We start from the raw sequence: 25,227 nt of genomic DNA on the forward strand, positions 1-25,227 counted from the left end.
GGCCCTGGAAATAAACAGAATAATAAATAGTCCCTGGGTTCGCAGGGCTTAGAGTCCAGCAGGGGAGGTAGATAAGGAAGCGAGTAATTGCAGTAGCATGAGAGTAAGGGCTGTGATAGGAATTAGTGAAATGGGGCCTCCGAGCCAGAGTGGTCAGGAAAGGCTTCACAGAGGGTGATGACTGAGCTGTGATGCAAGGGGAGGTTTCTCCATGTACAGTAGTCCCCCCATCTGTGGGGCATATGTTCCAAGACCCCCAGTGGATGCCTGAAACCTCGGAAAGCACCGAACCCTATATATTCTGTGTATTTTCCTATACACGCGTAATTTGAGGAGTGACAGCAAAACTGGCACGAATTTCTTTTTTCTTCTCCCCGGTTTCACGGGTAGAATATTTGTTCTTATCGTAAATTTTAGCAACCTCAGCATACAGTTTTTTTCCTTTCCTTGTGTTAAGAACTTTCACCTTTTCACTTAAAGGAAGCACTTTACTGCTTCTCCTTGGCATATCTGAATTGCCAGCATCACTACTCTTGCACTTTGGGGCCATTAGTAAGTAAAATAAGGGTTACCTGAACAGAAGCACGATACCATGACAATCGATCTGATAAGAGATGGCTGCTAAGTGACTATTCAGTGCTGGTGAATACACTGGCTACGCTGGACAAAGGGCTGAGTCACGTCCAGGTGGGGAGAGATTTCATCACGATACTCAGAATGCTGCTCAATTTAAAACTTATGGATTGTGTATTTCTGCAATTTTGCATCTAATGTTTCCCTACCACAGTTGACCATGGGTAACTGAAACTGTGGAAAGTGAAACCATGAATGAGGGGGGACTACTGTATAGGGAACAGATTATGGCACAGAACTGCAGTCGTGTGTCGCCTAACAACGGATGCGTTCTGAGAAATGTGTCAGATGCATTGTCAAGTGATTTTGTTGTTGTGTGAGTATCAGAGAATGTACTTACACAAACCTAGATGGCATAGCCTACTGTACACCTAGGCTCTATGGTACTAATCTCCTGGGACCACTGTTGCACATGCGGTCCAGTGAGTAAAACGTTGTTAGGTGGCTCATGACTGTTTATGGTTTGTCAAAGGGACTGAAACAGTTCACTTTGGCTGTAGTGGGAGAATGGCAAGAGGCTGGAGGTAGGCAGGGCCCAGACATGGGAAGACTTTGTGTGCCATGCAAAGAATGTGGAATTCCAGATTTGATTCTTTAGGTTAGTGGTTTTTTAATCGTTCCTTAGAGCCACCTAACCCATTTGATCATGATAGTTGCTTATGTGGAAGCTCTTCCATTATCTTGATATATAAATCATGGTTTACCCAAATCTTTTTCTATTATTGGACAAAAAAAGTCAAATTTTTCAAATAGAGTTTCATATTTCTGTTATTTCCTTTTGAAACCTCATTGAGGAGAGGCTGAACATCAGCTTATGAGTGCTGCATTAAAAGCTTGCGGTGGGCACAACTAGAATATACAACTGTGTACTGGGAGCTTTGGGGAGGCAAAGAAGGGGGAAAAGAAAGATTGGCAGTGGATGTTAGCTCGGGTGCCAATCTTAAAAAAAAACAAAACCTGCACTGGAGCTCAGCCCAGTGGCTAGTGGTTAAGTTCACAAGCTCCGCTTTGACGGCCCGTGGTTCACAGATTCGGATCCCGGCTGCGGGCCAGCGTACCACTTATCAAGCATGCTGTGGCAGGCATCCTACGTATGAAGTAGAGGAAGGTTGGCACAGATGTTAGCTCAGGGCCAGTCTTCCTCAGCAAAAAGAGGAGGATTGGCAGCAGATATTATAGCTCAGGGCTAAGCTTCCTCAAAAAAAAAAAATTTTAAATGTTGACCTAAAAATAAGCAGAGTAGCAAGTATTGGGAAGAGAAATAATTAACAAATGTAAAAACCTTGAGGAAAAAAACCACATTGTTTTCTTAAATCCTTTTTTAAAAAAATTATTGTTACCATAATGTAAGGAAGAGGCTGAACAACGAGGCCAGTTAATGTTTGGTGAATAGTAACCTAAAACACTTGAGCCTGTTAAAATGTTGGAATTTTCTCATATTTGTTTTCACAGATGTAAAGACAAGTCTTACCCCACAGACCTGCCAGTTGCTAGCGTTGTTATTTGTTTCTACAATGAAGCCTTGTCTGCCTTGCTCCGGACCGTGCACAGCGTCCTAGACCGCACGCCAGCCCGGCTTCTTCATGAAGTTATCCTTGTGGATGATGACAGTGACTTTGGTAAGGAATGTGTAACTGGTCATGTAGGATCGAGGCCGTCATTCACTCTAGTATTGACAACATCAGCAGAGCTGACCATTCAATGCGTAGGGACGTTATGCATGCAGTTGCCGTGGAGCCACCCACACGCAAATATGCGTCCGTTGATTATAGGATGATTTCAAGGAACTGCAGTACCTTTGTAACCTCTTTACAAACTGTGCTACCCAAATTTAGCCCTTTAAATTTTTCCCTTGGCTTACGCTTTTTTAAAAAACTTTTTATTGCTAAATAACTGTGGATTCACAGTAAGTTACAGAGAGGTCCTGTGTACCCCTTCACCCAGTTTCCTCCATTGGTTACATCTTACATAATTAATAGTACAATATCAAAACCAAGAATTTGACATTGGTGCAATGTGTGTGTCCAGTTTTCTGTCATCTTATCCATGAATAGACTCCTGTAGCCACCACTGCAGTCAAGATCCAGACTACTCCGTCACCGCAGGGATCTCCCCTGTGCGCCCCCTTTGTATTCACACCCACCTCCCTCCCCCAACCATCACCGCAGGGATCTCCCCTGTGCGCCCTCTTTGTATTCACACCCACCTCCCTCCCCCAACCATCCCGAATTCCTGCCAGCCCTAATCTCTGTGCATTTTGTCATTGCAAGAGTGTTATAAACCAAATTGTTCAGTATGTGCCCTTGAGATTGGCTTTTTTCACTGGCATAATGCCTTGGCTTATGTTTATCTAGTCAGTCTTTTACGCCGACTGCTCCCAGATAGAAGTGGATTGCATTCTGATGGCTCTTAGATCTCTGAATGCCAGTATTTTATGATTCAGTACGTATTTTAGACACCTTTCTTTAATTCACCCCAGACTCTTCTAAGAATGGTTTCATGTACACGTGGCAGGCTGGAGGGCTTTTTATTTATGCTCCTCATTCAGCTCAGCTCAACCTCGTGGCATAGGTTGTATCCCCATTTTACAGAGGAGGAAATAGTAAGGAACTTGCTCAAGATCCCATAGCGGTTAATTGGTATAGTTCAAATTAGACCCTTGGTCCACTTAGCTCCAAACCTTCTGCTCTTTTGCTTATGGCAAGTTGCAGAGATAACACTGATAAATTGTATGCCAATCACATATTTTTTCATACCTCTAGTCTTTATTAAGCGCCTTCTATGTTTACAACAGAATTGGTATACCAGTATACTTAAATATACAAAGTGAGGAAATGGATGCCGAGACCATTGGGAGTAAAATGCTCAAACCTTGGTAAATATGGAAACCTCACAGGAGAAAATTTAGAAAGGTTAATATAAAACAAAACTTAATTTCAAAAATGAATGATTAGGAAACCAAGAATCTGAGTCTGGACCAAGTACACGATTGGCTAAATACTAAATTCTAGAATTTATGGTGTTGGATTTTTTTTTTTTTAAGTCAACCTGTATTTTGCTTTTCACTTATTTGGTATTTTATCTAAAAGGGGAAGTTCATGAAAATTTACAATGGTGTATATACTAACTATGGAAAGAATTACTACTTCTTATCTGATCTTTGCAGTTATCATGAAATTTAAAGGTAAATGAGCTAGAATTTATAAAAAGTATTAGTGCCCTTGGCAGGTGCTAAATTAATACAAGGACATGTTTAGTGCTGCTATTATATAAGTCTTGAAAGGGGCAATAGAGTTTGTCTCAACTATTCTGAAATGGAGTAAGACTTAATAAATTACTTTGAAACAAAAGATATTTACATCTCATTTTCTTTGTTTTAAGTCTGATTTATATGCAGTCAGTTGAACATTTATTCACTCAAGACATTCATTTCTAACATTATGCAAAGCATTGTGCTAGTCGCTATGGAAATGCAAATGTGACTATAACTAAGGTAACTGTTTCTCTTGGCCAGCAGTCCAACTGTCATCCTTCATGTCTTTCCTTTTTTTCCTTTCAGGATAAGAAGCTATGATCTTTTAAAATAAAGCAGAAGACGATTATATAATTTACTTGATAATTTGTTGTTGCAAGTACCAGATACACCTTTAGAGTAGCTATAAAATGTCTTTATATGTGTCTCATGTGGTTTATTTTCAGATGATTTGAAAGGAGAACTAGATGAATATGTCCAAAAATACCTCCCTGGAAAAATTAAAGTAATAAGAAATACAAAGCGTGAGGGATTGATTCGAGGAAGAATGATCGGAGCAGCTCACGCAACAGGTATAACTTCCCATTGGCGTTTCTTGGTGGGTGTTGAGTGCTGAGGGCTGTGTCCTTGGAGCCCTTCCTGATTCTGCAGATGTCTGTGAAAGTGGCATCTTCAATGGGCATTGCTGGGAGGAGAGAGTTGGCTTGTTCAGTTTGGAAAGGCCTTTTTATAACTTTAACCTTGCTATCCCAAAGCACAGACTCCAGGGAGGTAAGCTCTGGAGTCCTCACTGGTGTATTTTCATTGTGGCCCTTATTGTTACTTACTGTCCCTCAAGTAAGTATATATATTGTTCACTTATATAAGTAGAAAAGTCCAAAATACAACTGAACTTTTGTGGGTTTTTTTTCTTTGGTGAGGAAGATTGGCCCTGAGCTAACATTCTGTTACCAATCTTCCTCTTTTTGCTTGAGGAAGATTGTTGCTGAGCTAACATCTATAACAATCCTCCTCTATTTTATGTGGGATGCCACCACAGCATGGCTCGATGAGCAGTACTAGGTCTGTGCCTGGGATCCAAACCTGTGAACCCTGGGCCGCTGAAGTGGAGTGCACAAACTTAACTGCTGCATCCCCAGGCTGGCCCCTGAACTTTCATAATTTTTTTAATAGGAAATTTAAAATATATGTACCTGAACTGATTTGAATTATGCGAGTAATTCTTAAAGTGCAAATGCATACCAGTGGTGATATGTACCATGATTTTAGTTGGGTAAATGGATGTAATGTAAAAAACTGACTTACATAGCTTTAAAGTTATTTTCTTTTAAATTTCCTTTCACACCTTCTGATTCCATCAAGGAGAAAGTCTTGTTGGTACTAATATATCTTTAAAATCTTTCCAACATACATTAATCTCCCCCTTTAAAAAGAAAGAACAGGTATCAAATTTACAGTCCTCTCCTGAAAAATATATCTGGTTAGTCTTCAGTTTTTCCCGGTCAGGGAACCATACCACCTGTCTGTCGGTTGTCGCCACGTGTGGTGGCTGTGATGCTGAAAGCTGTGCTACCGGTATTTCAAATACCAGCAGGGTCACCCGTGGTGGACAGGTTTCAGCGGAGCTTCCAGACTAGGACAGATTAGGAAGAAGGACCTGGCCACCCACTGCCAAGAAAACTGGTGATGAAAACCCTGTGAATAGCAGTGGAGCGTGTCTGATATAGGCTGGAAGGGGACAGGGTGGCGCAAAGAGACCAGGCAGGGCTCTGCTCTGCTGTGCACAGGGGTGCTAGGAGTCGGAATCGACTCGATGACACTAACAGTTTTCAGTTACATTCTATCAATTCCATTGTATTTCTTTTTATGGTTCCTTCTATGTAAGGTTGATGATTCTGATTTTCATTTAAGATCTTGATAAGAAATTTTCCTTTTAAAAAATATTTAAGTTAAATGAATTTGTTTAAAAATAATTAGGTATATAACACTGCAGATAGTCCATGGATATGGCCAAAAAACCCCAAAAACATGAAGGTAAATTGAGAATTCCAGAACTTTGGGGGCCATTCTCTACTAGTGGCAACATCTCCTACCTTCCTGTACACTGCTTTTCTCAAGCTAACCAGTCACTGGGGTTTAAGGTGGTTGGCACTGCTCATTGCCTCCACCTGTCCTGTGCACCCACTGTCCCATTTGCTGGGTTTAGTTGGGACTTCGTTTTGAGAATCTTTCTTCTTTCCTCCTTTCTCTTAAAGCTACAGTGAACTAAAGCAGTTAAAAAAAAGTGAGAAGTAGCTCCGCTCCTTCCAGTCTGTAGTCACACGCAGGTTGGATGCAAGGCTTAGGGCTCTTCTTCTTTAGAATTCTGCTCAAAGACTGACTGACTTGCTGAAGGCAATGAGGTAGAGAGAAAATTGTGGGGTATTTGTGGGGAGTGGCAAGATTAAGCCATTTGAAATATTGTACTGTTATAATATTACTGAGAGTTTAATTTTTCAGATAACAATAGTCATTTAGGTTTTTTTTTTTAATAATCTGCTGGTCCATGTTTAAAGGTAGTTTAGGATCTGTCAGAAACAAGCTAGTTTTTGGGAAATCAGTCCCGGGTTCAATGTGACCATGTATAATCTTTCTTTATTTAGTTAAATTGGCTTTAATTGGAAAAAGTAACATTTTTAGAATTAAGAAAAGCTGTGCGTACATTTTCTGCTCACAGGAACCTTGATTGAATTTCCTTTTCCTCACACTGAATAGTTTGCAGGTTGAGCATCTTGCCTTTCTGCATTAAGTGGCACCTGGTGGGCTCTGCTCCTTACATCCTCATACTATAGTTGGCGGACATTGCACGACACAACTGACTGACTGTCGTCATAAAGAGCTTTCCTGCCTGAGCTATTTTTGCTGTCATTAATTGAAAAATAGGGTGCCTCTGGTGCTTTAAGTAATTCATGTAAATCTATATTGATACATTCATGGGTAAACCTTTAGAATAATGAGCATGCTATCTGATGATGAGATTCTAAGTTTCTCAATTGCTCAGAAGAACCATGAAGTTATCAAAGAAATTTGGAATTATCAAAGAAACCCTTATTCCTGCTACCATTTATCAAGAGGAGTTAAAAATGCAAGATAAAATCTTCATGATTTTTATTTTAATAACTGGAAGAAAAGTGTATCCCAAAAAGTGTAAACCACTACAGCCAACAAGGTTGGGGGAATTGGAAAGGAAAGGTGGAAAATGGAAGAAAAGAGAGTGAGCACATCTCAGTCTGGTGGTGAATCAAGGCGGGAGGGAGCTGCATCACTGACATGACGAGAGGGGTACGTGTGTCTCTCACTGCTGAGAGAATTGCTGCGTTGTAGCAATAATCTGTAATGGCAGTCATGTTTCTGAGTCGCCATTGAAAGTGGAGTTATGTTCCCTATCCTCTGTTTACTAAGGCAGGGAACCATATACTAAATTTAGAAATATTTTGATTACAATAATTGTAATAAAAATATCAACACACAACTAGCCACTATCATTGCATCCCGCTCTGTACCTGGCTTTCCAAGGAACTGAATTGTTCCTGTGAGATTTTGAATCTTTTTACTGAGGAGAATCTGAATTGTCTGTAAATTTTTTCAAGAGTTGTGCATATTACTTCCTTAGCCATAGCAGTACACTTCAGGCAGAATTGTTGGCCAAAAGATTTCCCTCTTTCTGATTAGCAATAAAGTGATGGTTTAATTGTTTGGGCTGGAAGGGTGGTAGTTGTGTCTCATCCCGTTGAGCTGGCAGCTGCACGGACATGGAGTGCTGCGGCATCTTGAGGCCCATGTTGTCTGCCTCCTTAGGAGAAGTCCTGGTGTTCCTGGACAGCCACTGTGAAGTGAATGTGATGTGGCTGCAGCCCTTGCTGGCTGTCATCCAGGAGGACCGGCGGATGGTGGTGTGCCCGGTGATCGACATCATCAGTGCTGACACGCTTGCCTACAGCTCCTCCCCTGTGGTGCGGGGAGGATTCAACTGGGGCCTGCACTTCAAGTGGGACCTCGTTCCCCTTTCCGAGCTCGGAGGACCAGAAGGAGCTACCGCACCAATAAAGTAAGGTTTCTCCTGAATATGTGAAACATTCCTGCCAGCACTTCTTCAGAAGAGAAAAAGATATTTTAAAGATAATTCCTTCGTTGCAAGAAGGAAAAACATTAGCTTAATTTGTCCATTAAAAAATCTTGAGCGCTTACTGAATTTTATGCACTCTGCCCGGTCCTAAGGAAGGATAGATGAATAAGAAATTGTCCATGCCCTCAGATTTATAGCTTAGCGAGAAGGGCAAAGTCAGCAATATCCTGGGATAATTGTTGCGTAGGATAGCATGGGAGTACCCCGTGTGCTGTGTTGTTCATGTCAAATGCCATGGTTTCTGGCACTGGTCATTAGCCTATCTTCATTTCTTTGCTAGTATAAATGGTGCTGTGAAGAACATTGAATAGATAAGCTTTTTCTATGATTAGGACTCGTAGGATGGATTCCTACTAGTGTAATTACTAAGTTGTATGTGAATTATTTTCAGTTCTCAACCATATTCTCTAGTATTATACATCCCTTATATGTTATTTCTCTTTCTTTTGTTTTCTTTTAAATTTCTCACGTAGATTTCAGAGAAGTTTGTCTATATTTCTACTTTTTAAAGTTCTTGGACCTACTCTTTCTTTTTTTAAATTTTTTTACTGTAAAAAATAGCATACATAAAAAGTACACATATATATGTATATATGCACAGAATTTAATAAATGGTTATAATGTGAACACCTATGTAACTACCACCCAGGTCCAGAAACAGCCCCTAGATGCCCCCTGTACAGCTCTTCCTGGTCACAGCCCTTGCCCTTGTCCCTCGAGGCATCATAACGCTGACCTGGTAGTCTTTTTCTTGCTTTCCTGTAGCGTTTTGCCTCCTAAGTGTGCGTCTCTAAACAGTACAGCTTAGTTTTGCCTGCTTTTGCACTTCAGATAAATGAAGCCGTGGGACTCATTATTTTGTTTTGCTTCTTTTACTCAGTATTGCTTTAAAAATTCATGTGTTTTGCAGTGTATAGCTGTAGTTGACTCATTTTCATTGCTGTATAATATTCTGTTATGTTAATATATCATAACTTATCCAGTTTACTGTTGGTGGGGCACTTGGGTTGTTTTAAGTGTTTTTCTTTTTTTTTTTTACATTACAAACAATGCTGTCACCAACATTCTTATGCTTGAGTTCTAGTTTACAGGAGTGAAACTGCTGGGTCACAGGGTATGCCTCTCTTCACCTTTAGTAGATAATGTTTTCCCAACACTTCAGGTGTCTAGAGTGCCATTGGCTGCTTAGTTGGCCTATGGGTGCTTTCCAGCTTGCCTTCGTCTGAACCAGATGTGGAGGGGAGGCTGACAGAGACCTTGGCTGGTTCCAGGTGCCTGATGTGATCTGCTGGTGGGGCGGGCTTGTCTTCTATTCTCTCAGGCTTCATGTGAGAATCTGTTGCAGCTCTTTTTGAAGTCCATTGAGAAAGCATCCCCGGCTCTCAGTTGTCTTCCTGTCTTCACATGCTTGCAGCTCCTCTTCTCGCATTCCTCCCAGGGGATTCAGTGTGGTCAGTCTCCCCGTCCCCTGCCCAGCCCTGCAGATGGGAGTTAGGTGCTGGAGCGCATCTCTCAGGAGAGCAGGGCTGCCTCTGGGGACTGTCCCTCAGTGGTTCTGCTCTCTATGACCTCGCGTTCTGTGGTTGGAGGCAGACACTAGCGGTGACTCTGTTTTTTCCCTATCTCCTTTATGACTGTGCATGTTTTTTTTTTAGAAGATGAAATATGTGTAGTCCAATAAAGTATTTCTTAAGATTTCCATTGCCAGTGCGAGAAGGAGGCAGCCCAGACTGTTAGATATATTCTCATTCTTAGCTTCAGCGCAGTTGCCAATTTCATCATCTTCATGGACATTTGCTTTTCATTGTTTCCTTGTTAACAAATCAAATAGTATAGAAGAACTTAGGATGAAAAGTGGCTGGCTCCACTCCTTTCCTCCCTATCCTCAGTCCTCCCCAAAGGCAAATCATTTTAATCGTTTTTATTTTTGGTCTTCTGTTTCTTACTTCCTTAACTGTAGATGATATGCATAGTCTTCCTTTCAACTTGAAACCAAGTTTAGACCCTCTCTTTGGGAAAAATGAAGATTTAGCTCATTTATATCACTCCCTTGTACTCCTTATCACCTGGTGTTTATGGTAAGTTTTAGTTATTGTATTGGTTCCTTTTGATACTTTAAAAAGTGCGTTTCTTCTTCTGTTGACTTCTGAGAGCATCATTTGACACCCCTCCTTGTACAGTGAGGATATTAACGCCCCTTTCTCCTCCTACTCTTTTTCCACTTTCTCCTGTAAGCTGTTTCACTTTTATAATATTATGGCTGCTAACTCATTGAGTTGAATGTTTAGGTTTTTTAAATTTTCAGCCTTTTTTCTTTTCTAATACATGTATTTAAGATGATAAATTTTCTTCTAATCATGGCTTTAGCTGCATCCCACAAAGTATGATATATCGTTTTATATCATCATTTATTTCAAAATCTTTTCATTATGATGTCTTCTCTAATAACCCGTACGTTATTTAGCAGTGCATTTATTGTTTTCCAGACATGTGGAGATTTTATAGTTGTTGTTTATTCCCAGCTTAACTACACTGGTCAGAAAACATTCTGTGTGATTTTAATTCTGGGGAAATTGGTGAAATTTGCTTTATGGTCTAGCATATGATTAATTTTTATAAATATTCCTTATGTGCCTGGAAAATTTGTATTTTCTGCGCTTGTTAAAGATGAGATCTGCATGAGTTTGGTCAGATTTATGGCGTTATTCGAATACTTCATATTTCATTAATTTTTAATTCACATGTTCTATCAGTTTTTGAAAATGGTATGTTAGTTTCCCACTACAATTTATGTTTTCTTCATCTATTTTGAGGCTGTGTTAATAGATGCATGAAAGGTTAGAATTATTAAATCTTCTGGTGAATGAAGCCATTTATCTTTATGAATTATGTTTTATTCTATACCTTTAGAATTGTGAAACTTTTTCTATAGTCTGGCATTCATGTGGCTGTTCTGGCTCTGTTCTGATTCGTGTTTGCTGTCAGTCTTTCCGTGGTCTTATCTTTAGATGTGCCCCTTGTAAGCAGCATGGAGTCGCTCTTGTTTGATTATGTTTTGTTTTTAAACTAATGTGAAAACCATTGTCTTAATTAGGGCATTTATCTGATTACATTCAATGATATTACTTATATTTTGCATTTATGATTACAGTAGTACTATTTGCTTTCTATTTGTTCTCTTTGTTTTATGTTCTTTTTTCTCTTGCCTTCTTTCAGTCTGAGTTCTGACTTATCATCATTCTGTTCCCAGCTGCCACCCGTCATTAGATGTTAAACATTCTTTTCTTTCAGTGGTTACCGTAGAGCACACAGCATGCGTCCTTAACTTACCAAATGTAATATAAATTGGTGCTTTCTCTAGAATGCAAGGATCTCAGAATGTTCATACTCCAATTATCCCCCCATAAGTTATAGTGTTGAAATATGAACGTGTGTGTGTGTGTATGCATGTATTTTTTAACCCCACAGGACATTTTTTATGTAACGATTATTCATTTAGGTTACTCACCTATTTCCCCTTTTCTGTTATTCTGTGTTCTTTCTGCCTCCACAAACTTCCATCTGTGATTATTTTCATTCTGACTAAAGAACACATCTAGTATTTCTTCTGGTGATTATTCCTCTCTGTCTTTTTCTGAAAATGTTTTTATTTCACCCTTATTTTGAAGAATAATTGTACTCAATCTCTAGTTCTAGATTGGAAGATATATTTTTCAGGACTTTGAAGGTATCATTCAAGAACCTTCTGGCTTCCACTTTCTCTGGTGAAAAGTCAGCAGCAGTTTTATTTTTGTAAAGGATTCTTGTTCGTTGGCTGCTTACATTCTTTTTCTCTTTTTGTCAGAAGTGTTTTTCAGATATGCATGAATTTGGTTTCGTTTTTGATAGTACCTAATTATCTGCCAAATTGTCAGTCTTATCTTTGATGCTTGAACACGTTGAGCAGTTATTTAAGCTCTCTGCCTAATCCCCGCATTGTTTGAAAGCCCGTACGTCTATTTCTGTTGTAGGTTGTTTCTCTGGTTTTTCTTTCGTGTGATCTACTTCCTGATTGCCTGGTTATTTATTTGTTTGCTTGGGTTTTTTTTGTGTAGTGCCAGATATTATATATGAAAAATTATAGAAATACATTCATACCTGGCATGATGTTTTCTCTCTGCAGAGAAAACTTTGCTTCATTTCTGGCAGGCAGCTTGGGACGCTAGAATCCATGATCGCCTAATCCTCTGTCAGGAAGTGAGATGACGGGACGCTGGGCTTGAGTCTCTGAGGGCCAGTCTACCTCAGAGCCTCTCAGCAGCACAGGGTCTTCAGCCTGGGCGGCATTGACCTCTGGGGCCAGATAATCCTTTGTTGTGGGGGCTCTCTTGTGCATTTTAGGATAGTGAGCAGCAGACCTGGCCTCAACCCATCAGATGCCAGTAGCACCTGTCAGCCAGCTGTGACGGCTGGAAATGTCTTCAGACGTGTTTGCTTGGGGGCAGAATCATCCTGTTTGAGAGCCACTGGTCCAATATGTTCGAGTCCAATTTAAAGTGTGAGGTTTGTCTGGTCTCCCATTGGCCGGCCCTGGAGTCCAGTTTTTATCCCAATGGCTCTATGATACTGTCAAAAGGAATTAAATAATTCATTTCAGGTGGCTTTCTGTCAACAATAGTCATAATAATAAAGTACTTTTGATACTTAAAGTAGCCTTCATTTGCCAGGTATCTAGCATATCATTAGCAATCTAGAAAATTCAGTTCTGTGGCCCAGTTCATTCCCTGATATTAGATAAAATATGTTTCCTAACGGTTAACTAGTTTTTATTGGTAATGTTCCAGAGCTTCACTGAATGTCTTAAAACAAACAGCAGGTAAGATAATGGACTCACAGACTCGGTGCGGTGATCCTTCCCTTCCCTAGGTCGCCTACCATGGCTGGAGGACTGTTCGCCATGAGCAGACGGTATTTCAGTGAGCTTGGACAGTATGACAGTGGCATGGATATCTGGGGAGGAGAAAATTTAGAAATATCATTCCGGGTAATTTTATCTTTTTGCATGCTTAATTACTAACTTTGTGTGTGTTGGAATATAATTTTCATCCATCATCCCATATTTTCTGCAAATGCTCTTTGATTATCTTTATTAACAAATTGTCCTTAATGAATGCTACTTTACCATAATTTATGATATGGATACTATCCATTCAAAGTGTCAAAAGCATATAAGAAGCTTTGTCTTCGTTTTATAAGCATTTAAAAGGGATGGTTGTAATGAATGGTTGGGTATAAATTTAAACGTGCATTTAATGTAGAGTTTTATTCTTTCTCTGTCAGTTTATTGATCTTATTTGATGACCCTGGATATGTGTAGTTGGGGTGATCAGATTTCCCTCATTACCCAAGACCATCCTGGTTCACTTGTCCTCTCTTGGAGAAATCATTAATAGGTCCCCATTTCACTTTCAGAAGTAGCCCAGTTTATATAAATTATGTCATCACCCCATGTATAGCTTACTGAATCCTCTATATATACAGGTACCTCCACCCTAAGGAAGAAATTTGCCTTTCAAGATCTCTCCTCTTTTCCAGTTTCTCAGATTGGAAAGATGACAGTATGGGTGGGGTCTGTGGCTCAGGGAGCTGAGGTGGTGGTGAGACAGTCTGGAAAAGGCAGGAGGAGAGTGAGGGAAAGGACTCAGCCTTCTCCTTCCAGCAGATGTCCCCATTCCCCACCTCCCATCTCCTGGTCTAGATGCGGAACTCCCCTTCAGATAAGACCACACTACCTTGTGCATAGGTTACTTTGTATTTTTGCAAATGCATTAACCATGGTGTTTTTAAAAGGTAGTTTTTCCTACATAATCTTTAGAACTTTAAAGTTGAAAGGAATAATAGATATTGTTAGTTCAGTAGGTAAGGTAATTGAGTCCCACAATAATTGAAATAACTATATAAAGTAACTCAAATAGTCAAGGGCAAAATTTAGACCAGAACAAAGATCTTTTGAATCTTAATCTGGGGTTATTCTGTATATTTAATAAAAAACTTTTTTCTAAAAAAAAATGTATATGTACATTTTATAAGAAAGTACCTGTAAAACTGAAATGAGAGGACCAGTTAGTAGGCTTTCCTTGTCCCTAAGTCCTGAAGATCAAGTTCCTTGATCCGTTAAAACAACAACGTATGGTAAGTGTGATTTTACACACATAGTAATAAAAGAATATTACATTGTTTGGGAATTTAGGGTTTTTTAAAATCATAAAGACATAAGTTTTAAAACGTACCCTTTGACTGTCTTCTGTTTGAGTTGATATCTAATAGGATAAATCATCTCGTGAAGTTTCACAGACACCTGTTTAGTAAAGATAAGTTGCATGAGAATTCATACGTTGATTTCACAGCACTGCGAGGCAACTATTAATACAGATTTTGCTTCTGACCAGATTTGGATGTGTGGAGGTAAACTCTTCATCATCCCTTGCTCTAGAGTCGGACATATTTTCCGGAAAAGGCGGCCATATGGTTCTCCTGAAGGCCAGGACACCATGACACACAACTCCTTGAGGCTGGCATATGTTTGGTTGGACGAATACAAGGTGAGGTGAAATTTCTTACTGAGAAGGAGGAATGATGGGCTGGGCCTTCTGTGGGGTGGCTTTGGTTGCTTTTCCGTCTGCGCGTCTCTGGGTGACCTTCACTTTAGGGCCATCTCTCCCTAGATTTCTCTTCTCTCTCTTCACCCAGTGCTTCCCTCATTTTTTGTTCTCTTTTAATTTTCCAAGTGACCACTCTCTAAGAGGTAATACAGCGACTATCAGAAGAAATTGTTTTCTTTAGTTTCTTTATTCCTTCTGGTCCCTCTCCTGTAACTCCCACAGAACCTGGCCCCTTTTCCTTTGCTCACTGGGCTTCGCTGTGACCAATCCCACTGCTTCCTCTGTTAGATTCTGCACATGTGGTATTCCTTCCCTCTGTCTCTTCTGCTATACACAACTTTGAATGATGTTTTCTTTCTTTTTTTTTTGAGGAAGATTAGCTCTGAGCTAACATCTGCCAGTCCTCCTCTTTTTGCTGAGGAAGACTGGCCCTCAGCTAACATCCATGCCCATCTTCCTCTACTTTATATGCGGGATGCCTGCCACAGCATGGCTTTTGCCAAGTGGTGCCATGTCCGCACCAGGGATCCGAACCGGCAAACCCCGGGCCGCCAAAGCGGAACGTGTGTGCTTAACCACTGCGCCACAGGGCCAGTCCCAATGATGTTTTCTTTGTAACAGCTTTGAGGTATAATTCACACATCATTTTTATTTATTTATTTATTATTATTTTTTAAGATTGGCACCTAAGCTAACATCTGTTGCCAATATTTTGTTCTTCTTCTCCCCAAAGCCCCCCAGTACATAGTTGTATATTCTAGTTGTGAGTGCCTCTGGTTGTGCTATGTGGGACACTGCCTCAGCACGGTATGGTGAGTGGTGCCATGTCCACACCCAGGATCCAAACCGGCAAAACCCTGGGCTGCTGAAGCAGAGCGTGTGAACTTAACCGCTGAGACGGTTTGTTAGTGTGAGCTATGTCTATTGACAACTACTATGTTAGAAGTTAAAAGTGAACATTTGTTAATTCATTAAAGACAATAACAAATTTATTACCTATTAATATAAATAGCATGTTTTTAACAAAACAAAAAACTTAGACTAGTGACACAGCTTTACATGTTTGCAAATCTTTTCACCACTGGCTAAAAAGAAGTCAGCCACATTCTCATCTCTGCATTCAACCTGTTACTGTAAGTTGTTTGGTTAAATATATTTTAAAAAATACGACTTCGTGAGAATATGTAATTTAAAATGGAAGAAATATTCTAATAGCTGTCCAGAAAATTATGGCCCTTCTTTTCTGATACTACATCAAAACTCAATAACTTTTAAAGGTCAGTTCCAATGTGGAATATGAAATCCTATCACTGAGCTTTTCAAATTGCTGTATTAAAATCTTCCGGTCTGTCTTGCTCTTTGAATGGTCTTTCACCTATGCCAGATTTTTATAACATCGTGCGTTAGTATTTGGAAAATATAGTCCACTGGGTTGTGAACTTCTTCCAAATAGTGACAAATTTCACTATACAATATCCAAAACATCAGACTCATAAATATCACTAACTGAGCTCGTCAGAAAAGTTGTCAAGTACTAGGAAGCTGTCAAGCTTGTGGTGGTGGATACCAGTTTCCCGAGATTCTAATTGTCACCGGAACATCTGAATTTGATCATTTGCACCAAGTGCAATCAGTTGTTTTCCTTGAAGTGGGGGCTCGGTTGGTTCGACAACCATGGTGTGTGCATCATTCTTGTACATGAAGAGTATGCCATGGAGAAAAGCGACTACTTTAGCTCTCAACTCAACTGCACATATGTTTTTCCTTGATATAATAAATGACATTGTAGACAACAAAATATTTAATGATAGACTCCAGTTTTAGAACTGCTGATCTCATGTGTAGCCTGTTTGATTGATTCTAAGATGCACATTTTTACATGTTTTGCCATTTCTGAAATTGGGGTGTATCTTACAATTTAAGATGTCTTATTGGTATTGTTAATGATGGACCTAATTGTGTGAAAACTTTCCAATGACATTTTCTGGCAACATCAAGAAAACACTGGCGTGGAAAATTTTTGCTCATAATCCATTTTTTCAGTTGTTTTTTAAACCACAGATATAATTGATAATATTTATTTTAAACAAAAATCCATTTCTTCTTTTTCATTTTTCTTTTTTACATTCAGGAGCAGTATTTTTCCTTAAGACCTGATCTGAGGACCAAAAGCTATGGAAATATCAGCGAGCGTGTTGAATTGAGGAAGAAATTGGGTTGTAAATCATTTAAATGGTATTTGGATAATATTTACCCAGAGATGCAGATTTCTGGGCCCAATGCCAAACCCCAGCAACCCATTTTTATCAATAGAGGGCCAAAACGTCCCAAAGTCCTTCAGCGTGGACGGGTAAGAAAGTGGTTTTACAAAAGGATATCATTAGAAGTTGTATGATATAATAAATGACATTGTAGACAACAAAATATTTAATGATAGACTCCAGCTTGTCTTCCATTATATTCACTTTATGCGAATTTCCCTACTCAGGTGTAAGACCTTAGAAATTTTAATATCTTCACTATTAATATTAAGAACCTTTACCTGGCAGTGTTAGAGAGAGCATGACTTCTCTAAGTTATATGCTAGCTTCCGAGAGGATAGATATCAATGTGAATATACAAATAAAGGCAATATAGGTGAGTATAAAATTCCTTGAGCAGAGGCCAGTCCAAAGAGGAAAACAAAAGGAGAAATGGGGCAGCTGTAGACCGTTTGGCTACAGCTCTGGGAACTGACTCCAGACAGGAGGTGGAAGATGGGTAGGGTCTTTTCTGAAAGTTCAGCGTGGATGTTATGATTGTTACCCAGTCTTCTCTGCTTTTGTGTTACGAAGAAGGCACTCCTCTCAGGGTCCTTTCCCAATGCCACCGATTCTTAAGTGGTTAGAATTCAGCCTGGAGCTTTCCCCTTCTTGTTCTCTCTACTTTGTAAGATATAGAAAAATCATCAAGATGTTTATTATTGTTTTCTCTTTAAGTGAAAATGGGTACCAGTCTGTGCGCACACGGTTGAAATCCTTTACCATTATTCTTCTTGCCTTGCAAGTCTGATCTCATTTAATACTTAACTAATCCTTTTGCCCAGACTGGATGCTTTGCTTCTTTTATGGATCTCACCTTCGGAATTCCTGTGGCATTTATAATCGGTATTTATCTCTAGTCTAGCTTGTATATTACATTGAATTATGTGCTGTCTGGTTTATACCTTTTGTTCTTATTTCCTCAATTTCGTTTTAAAGTCCTTTAGCGCAGAGGTGATATTTTAATTTCTTTCCTCTCCTATAGTAGATTAGTAAACTTGTAGGTAGAATTAGATAGAATTTCTATTTGACACTGCTTGCATATATTGTTAAAATTACCTATAACCTTGAAGTCTCTATTGTGATGCTCCTATGTTCTGAGGCTAGAGTTTAGGAATTAAAAAATGCTTATCTTTTTATGACCTTTGGAATTCATTCCTCTGGAATACTATTTTCATATTTTATCCAAAACATCCTTTTCTAGCATTCTAATGAATCTTCTCACGTTGGTCTCTCTCTTCACTTGCTGGGTTGTCAAGAACAGTCTCTTCTTTTGCAGCTCTATCACCTCCAGACCAACAAGTGTCTAGTGGCCCAGAGCCGCCCAAGTCAAAAGGGAAGCCTAGTAGTGCTTAAGGCATGTGACTACGGTGACCCAAATCAGGTGAGTGATGCCTCTGAGCTCACAGCTAGTCCTTGGAAGGTGTCCTTCAGTGAAGGCGAGCTGCCAGCAGCTGCTCCTGAGAAGCGAGGAGTAAACATCACGATTTTAATATGACTTTTTTTAAATTATATGGTTTAATTTGGGAATGATTTTAGAGATCACCTAATACAACTGTTTTTGTCTCCTTTGTATATTTTTCCTACCTCTGCTTATTGTTTGTCTTGGTAGCATTTTGTTTAAGAGCATTATTTGTACATTCCAGTTATATAGAATGAATTTGAATTATATAGAATGAATTGAAAGCTATATGAATTTATTAGAAATGGCAAAGAAAGTGCACCCTCTTTCTGGACAAGAACATTAAATCTGCATGAGATGAATCAGAATATCTTTGGTAGAGTTTTCCCTGAAATCAGATTTTCCTAACTGATTTTTAGCAGTTCATCAGAGGAAACCACAACAAAATTTCAATTCATTTCGTTCATTTAATTTGTTTGAATGTGTCTTTTCAATGATATTAAATGGACCTAAAAATAAGCAAAAACTTATTTTAGTTTGGAATTGCAGTTTCAAACTGATTTATATCTGATGAAATAGCATAACAGCGCTCTCAGCTCCCAGCTATGGGGCCTCAGGACTGCAGTGCTCAAGACAAGTCGTAAGTTTCATTTCCATCTGAGCAGTGGGATGCTGTCATTCAAGAACGAAGAGAACACTTGGGCTTTTAACGTAGAGTGTGTCCTTTGAAATTTCATAGAACACATTTTATTTCTGGGAGAGTTCATGCACACTATCCAAGAGGTTATACATTCTGAAAAACATGGTTTAAAAAGGTTTTGGGGTCATACCTGGGGATGAGAGGCATGAGGTTGTAGACTCTGAAGTGTTACATTGTAGTGACATTTCGGTGGTTTAGATCCCAGTGGGGTGAGATGGCTGAAATTTGTTCCAGAAAATGAGAAGTTTGAGGAGGTGGATTATACTCTGTTATCTGTACTACGTTGTGACTGAGCAGAGTTATGCTAATACTGTGGCCACTAGCCACATGTGGCTGTTTAAATTTTAAATAATTAAAATGGGGGCCAGCCTCATGGCCGAGTGGTGAAGTCCACACGCTCTGCTTCAGTGGCCCAGGGTTTCGCTGGTTCGGATCCTGGGCACGGATGTAGCACCACTCATCAGGTCACGTTGAGGCATCATCCCACATACCACAACTAGAAGGACCTACAACTAAAAATACACAACTATGTACCGGGGGCTTTGGGGAGAAAAAGGAAAAATAAAATCTTTAAATAATTAAAATGAAATTAACAATTCGTTTCCTCAATCACACTTGCCACATTTCCAATGCCCAGTAGCCACATGTGGCCTGTGGGTCCCATGTTGGACATGGATTATGAAACATTAGCATCATCGCAGAAAGTTCTATCATAGCACCGATGGAGAGTCTCTTCATGTTACTGGAGACAGCACACATACATTTTGGGCCTGAAGGTAGAAGTAGCAATGAGTAAAATAATTCATAGACTAGAAGACAACGTATTTCTTTTGGGTTTAGTGATGGCACATGTTGGAGAATAAGTTATTCATTGCACTCATCCACTTCGGTCAACTTCAGCTCTTTGTTCCTGAAAATAATCTGAGAGACCATAAAGAGGACTATCCTGAAAGATCACTTGTAAATCTCAGGAAAATCCTGCTCTGGGCCATCAAGACGAAATCCTAATCTGTGTCTGAATGTTATTATGATCTGGGATTCGAGTCTAATGTTCCACAGGAGAATGTGATGCAGCAGCTCGTGCACATCAGCACTGCCCAACGCATGGGGGTATGAAAATGATAGCCTTGTGTGTTTCCTGTGCACAGAAGGCAGCCAGCAGGCTCACTGGGCCGCTCCAGTTCTTATGCAGTCTAGGAATTAAGAGCATTATATAATTGTGGAATCCTAGCATTGGAAATGATCTGCAATCATGTGCTCAATTAAATTCAGTCAATTTAAGTTCAGTTAACAAAACTCAACCACTGCTTAAGTTTCTTCCTGGAATTGTACCTCACTTTCTCCTGCGTTAGTTCATTCCATTTTCAGATAACTAAGCTCATAATGCCTCCACGTCACTCTGGTACGTTGATCTGCTCCCGCTTTATGAGATCATAGAGAATAAATCCATTTGTATCCCACAAATGTATGAAGTGTTGTGCAGTCTGAATTTCAAAGTCTAAAGCAAAATTTGGGGTTTTGATCTTTTGTTTTCTTCCTTAGGTCTGGATTTATAATGAAGAGCATGAATTGGTTTTAAATAATCTCCTCTGCCTGGATATGTCCGAAACTCGCTCCTCAGACCCGCCGCGACTCATGAAGTGCCATGGGTCAGGAGGATCCCAGCAGTGGACCTTTGGGGTGAGGAGCTTGGTGACGATGGGAGGATGTGAGGAGCCCAGCAAGGCTGAGTGAGGGAGCATGGCAGAGGGACTTACTCTACCCCGAATGGTAGAAGGTAGTTCTGAGTCTGTGGTGTCCCTTAAGTAAGTAATCTTAAATATTCCACATCTCTTCTGGATTTCTGTATCTTCTTTACCATATTCTGGCTGTAAGTTTTTTAAGTTAAAGCAAATAACTGGTGGTGTTTTTTTCTTGCTGCCTCTTTGTTTCAGAAGAAGAATCGGCTGTACCAGGTGTCAGTTGGACAGTGCCTGAGGGTGGTTGATCCACTGAGTCACAAAGGCCATGTCGCTATGGCAATCTGCGATGGCTCTTCCTCACAGCAGTGGCATTTGGAAGGTTAAGGTGGACGCCATGGCTAGAATGGTGATTCGTTATGCGTATCCTGTGGAGAGACAGCAGATGGCTAAAGGTGGGAGCACCGAGTGACCGTTAGCAGGTGAAGAAGGGTGTTTCACCAAGACACTGAGGTCATTTCTGAGCTGCTGTTAAGGAATTTCTTGCTCGTAGTAGGAAACCAGATTGCAATTTTAACTCTGTAAAGAGTCAGGTTTGTACAAAAGGACAAAACCCTGGAAATTGACGTGTCTATTCAAATTAATTTATGCTTCTTTTTAATCTCCTTTAATAATGGAATGGTGTTTATCTGATCAGGAACTTGTGATTTCCTTTCTTAGAAGACTTCATAGGAGACAGTTAATTTTTTTTTTTTACTTCTATTTTCATGTTCTAAATAGATAATTTTAAACTGGTTGAATCCACATTACTTTTAACTTCAGAAGACATCATTTATGAGATTATATTTAAGAGGCAGTTAACTATTATAAATTATTTTGATGATTTATGGTATTATCTACATTTAAAATAAAAGATCTTTTTGATTATTTACCTAGGGTTTTTTTGTCTGCTCTTTTGTGTTGGGGCCTGTGGTCTGGGTTGTCCTACATATGTGATACATAGTAAGAAATACATTTGGATTTGGCTGCTGAACCGATAATACAGGGAGCAGCCCCTGAACTCAAGGAAATTTCACAGTGTCTTAGCTTGGACTCTGTGAGTTTGAAGCTGAAGGCATGTGAATTTGGATGGTTTACATTAAAGTTGCCTGTGAAACATCCAGCTAGAGTCGTCAATTAGTCACTTGGATATAGAGGTCAGGCTCTCAGAAGATACATCTCAGAGAGAGAAATTTAGGAATCATCTGTATATAATGTAAATGCCCAAATATAATGTTTTTTTTCCACCAAAATTACATTTCAGAGGAGACATAGTCTCATGGTATAGGGTTCCTTCTCAGTTATTTCATCTTGAACCACAAAACACTTTAAGCACCATATTGGAAACTTGTTGGAGAAGAGTATATCCTAAACATTTTATCTGTCATTCAACTTCAACGACCAGGTGGAACATATGGAAGACAAGAAGCAGCAAGATGGGAGATTTAAACCCAACGAAATCAGTAATCACAACAAATGGAATCTGATTAAATGTAACTGGGTCTAAATGCCCCAGTTAGAAGGCAGAGATTGTTAGATTGGATAAAAATGCAGACCCCACTATATGCTGCCTACAAGAAACTTACTTTAAATATGAAGACACAAGGCCGGCCTTGTGGTGCAGCAGTTGAGTTCACACATTCCACTTTGGCGGTCCGGGGTTCGCCAGTTCGGATCCCGGGTGCGGACATGGCACCGCTTGGCACACCATGCTGTGGCAGGCATCCCACATATAAAGTAGAGGAAGATGGGCATGGATGTTAGCTCAAGGCCAGTCTTCCTCAGCAAAACAAAAATAAAAGTGAAAAATGGGAAATGTATGCATGTTGAACACTAACTGAAAGACATCTGGAGTACCTATATTAATATTTGACAAAGGAGATTTCAGAGCAAAGAATATTACTGAGGATAAAGAGGGTTGTTTCATAATGATAAAGGGGTCAATTCATTAAGAGGAAATAATCCCAAACATTTATATACCTCGTAACAGAACTTCAAAGTACATGCCACTAAAACTGTTCTATCAGAACTGCTGAGAGACATTATCTCCAATTATAGAGATTTCAACACACCTCTCAATAGTTGATAAGACAAGTACAGTCATGTGTCACTTAATGACAGGAGTACATTCTGAGAAATGCATTGTTAGTAGTGATTTTGTCGTTATGCCAATATCATGGCATGCGCTTACACAAATCTAGCTGGTATAGCCAGCCTCCTACACACCTAGGCTCTGTGGCACTGATCTTATGGGACCACTGTTGTATATGCGCTCCATCATTCACTGAAATGTGATGTGGTGCATGACTGTAGACAGAAAGCCAAAATCAGTAAGATGTGGAAAACATGAACAATACTATCAACCAGCTTGACATAATTAATATTTATGGAACGCTCCACCCAACAAGAACTGAATACACATTCTTCTCAAGTACACGTGAAACATTTGCCAAGATCATGTTCCAGAATATTAAAGTCTCAATACATTTATATAAATTCAACTCATGCAAATTATATTATAAATCAATAGCAGTGATAACAGTAATGGAAATCAATAATAAAAAGATACCTGGAAAAGTATTCAAATATTTGAAAATCTACCACTAACACACTTCCCAATACCATGTGGGTTGCGTCAAAGAAGAAATCAAAAGGCTATTTGAACTGGCTGAAATGAAAACACAACGTATCAAAGATTGTAGGATACAGCTAACTCAGTACTTGGAAATTTTATAGCGCTAAGCACCTATATTAGAAAGAAATAAAAGTTTAAAATCAATGACTTAAGCTTCCACCTTAATAGAAAAAGAAGAACAAGTTAGAAGAGCAAAGAAGCAGAAGAAATATTAAATATGAGAACAAATAAGATAGAAAACAAAAATAGAGAAAATTAATGAAACCAAAAGCTGGATAAGAATATCAGTAAAACAGATAAACCTCTTGTCCAAAAACCCCAAAAAACAAATTACTAACATCAGGAATGAATTGGCAACCTCATTAGAGATTCTACAGGTATTAAAAAGGATAAGCAGCAGCAGGAGCACCCATTCCTTGCTGGTGGGGAATGCAAAATGGTCCAGCTACTTTGGAAGGCAGTTTGGTGGTTTCTTACAAAACTAAACTTAGTCTTATCATGTGATCCAGCAATCAAATTTCTTGATATTTACCTGAAGGAGTTAAATTTATGTACCCACAAACAGCTGCACACAGATGCTTATAAGCAGCTTTATTCACAATTGCCAAAACTTGGAAGCAACTAAGATGTCCTTCAGTAGGTGGTTGGATAAACAAACTGGTACATCCAGATAATGGAATATTATTCAGCACTGAAAAGAAGTGAGCTATCAAGCCACAAAAAGACATGGAGGAATCTTAAATGCAAATTACGCAGTGAAAGAAGGCAATCTGAAAAAGCTACATACTGTATGATTCCAACTATATGACAGTCTGGAACAGGCAAAATCATGAAGACAGTAAAAGGTCGGTGGTTGGCAGGGTGGGGAGAGGGAGGGATGGATAGGCAGAGCACGGAGACTTCTTAGGGAGTGAAACTATTGTGTATGATACTTCAGTGGTGGATACATGTCATACGTTAGTCAAAACCCAAAGAAGAGCAAAACCAAGAGTGAATCTTAATGTAAACCGTGGACTTTGGGTGATGGTGACGTGTCAGTGGAGGTTTATCAGCTGTAACACAGGCACCAGTCTGACGTGGGATGTTGATGGTGGGGGAGCTCTGAGTGTGTTCTATATTTTCCACTCAATTTTGCTGTGAACCTAAAACTTCCTTTAAAAAATTTATTTAAAAAAATGGTAAGGGATTATTATGGCCAACTTTGCCAATAAATCGACAGCTTAAGTGAAATGGACAAATTCCTTAAAAGAAACTAATTACCCATCTTTGAAGAAGAAGAAATAGATAACCTGAATAGCCCTATACCTATTAAATACATTGAATTTGTAGTTTAAAAGCCTTCCCACAAAGAAAACTTGAGGCACACATGGTTTTACTGATGAATTCTTTCAAACACTGGAGGAAAGAGTTCTACCAAAGATACACAATCTATTCTGGAAAACTTCTGAGAAATTTTGGTATTATGAACAAGTTTTAACTATTCATTAGTAAATCACCAGAAAACTGTAGACCAATATCCTTCGTGAATGTAGGATCAAAACTCCCTTACACAATCATTAGCAAATCAAATCCAGCACCATATAAAAAGGATGACACATTGTGAACAAGGGAGTTTTATCCCAGGAGTGCAAAGTTGCCGTAGCATTAGACAGTGAATCAACATAGCTTATGTTAATAGTACAGGAAAAAAGGCATGTGATCTTACGGAAAAACATTGACAGAATTCAGCAGCCATTTACACCAAAAACTCAGCAAAGTAGGAATGGAAAGAAAATTCTTC

The 25,227-nt window shown here is 39.3% G+C and overlaps 1 protein-coding gene across 7 annotated transcripts in view; it reads left to right on the top strand.

Moving 5' to 3' along the window:
• The window catches only part of GALNT11 (polypeptide N-acetylgalactosaminyltransferase 11), a 54,494-nt gene extending 32,790 nt beyond the window's left edge, over nucleotides 1-21,704 (top strand). For 4 of the 7 annotated variants that reach the window (XM_014828975.3, XM_014828976.3, XM_070516502.1 and 1 more), the window contains 9 exons: nucleotides 2,086-2,252; nucleotides 4,333-4,458; nucleotides 7,724-7,973; nucleotides 12,957-13,074; nucleotides 14,480-14,632; nucleotides 16,824-17,042; nucleotides 18,272-18,376; nucleotides 20,637-20,774; nucleotides 21,029-21,704. In XM_014828975.3, coding sequence (XP_014684461.1) covers nucleotides 2,086-2,252; nucleotides 4,333-4,458; nucleotides 7,724-7,973; nucleotides 12,957-13,074; nucleotides 14,480-14,632; nucleotides 16,824-17,042; nucleotides 18,272-18,376; nucleotides 20,637-20,774; nucleotides 21,029-21,160 — 1,408 coding nt within the window. In that variant the 3' untranslated portion in view covers nucleotides 21,161-21,704. Of the gene's footprint in view, nucleotides 1-2,085; nucleotides 2,253-4,332; nucleotides 4,459-7,723; nucleotides 7,974-12,956; nucleotides 13,075-14,479; nucleotides 14,633-16,823; nucleotides 17,043-18,271; nucleotides 18,377-20,636; nucleotides 20,900-21,028 lie in introns of all 7 variants that reach the window. The other 3 variants (XR_011505495.1, XR_011505491.1, XR_011505496.1) reach the window with 1 other exon arrangement.
• The last annotated feature ends 3,523 nt before the right edge of the window (nucleotides 21,705-25,227 follow it).

This window comes from Equus asinus, chromosome 1, assembly GCF_041296235.1.
Source record: "Equus asinus isolate D_3611 breed Donkey chromosome 1, EquAss-T2T_v2, whole genome shotgun sequence".
Classification (NCBI taxonomy): domain Eukaryota; kingdom Metazoa; phylum Chordata; class Mammalia; order Perissodactyla; family Equidae; genus Equus; species Equus asinus.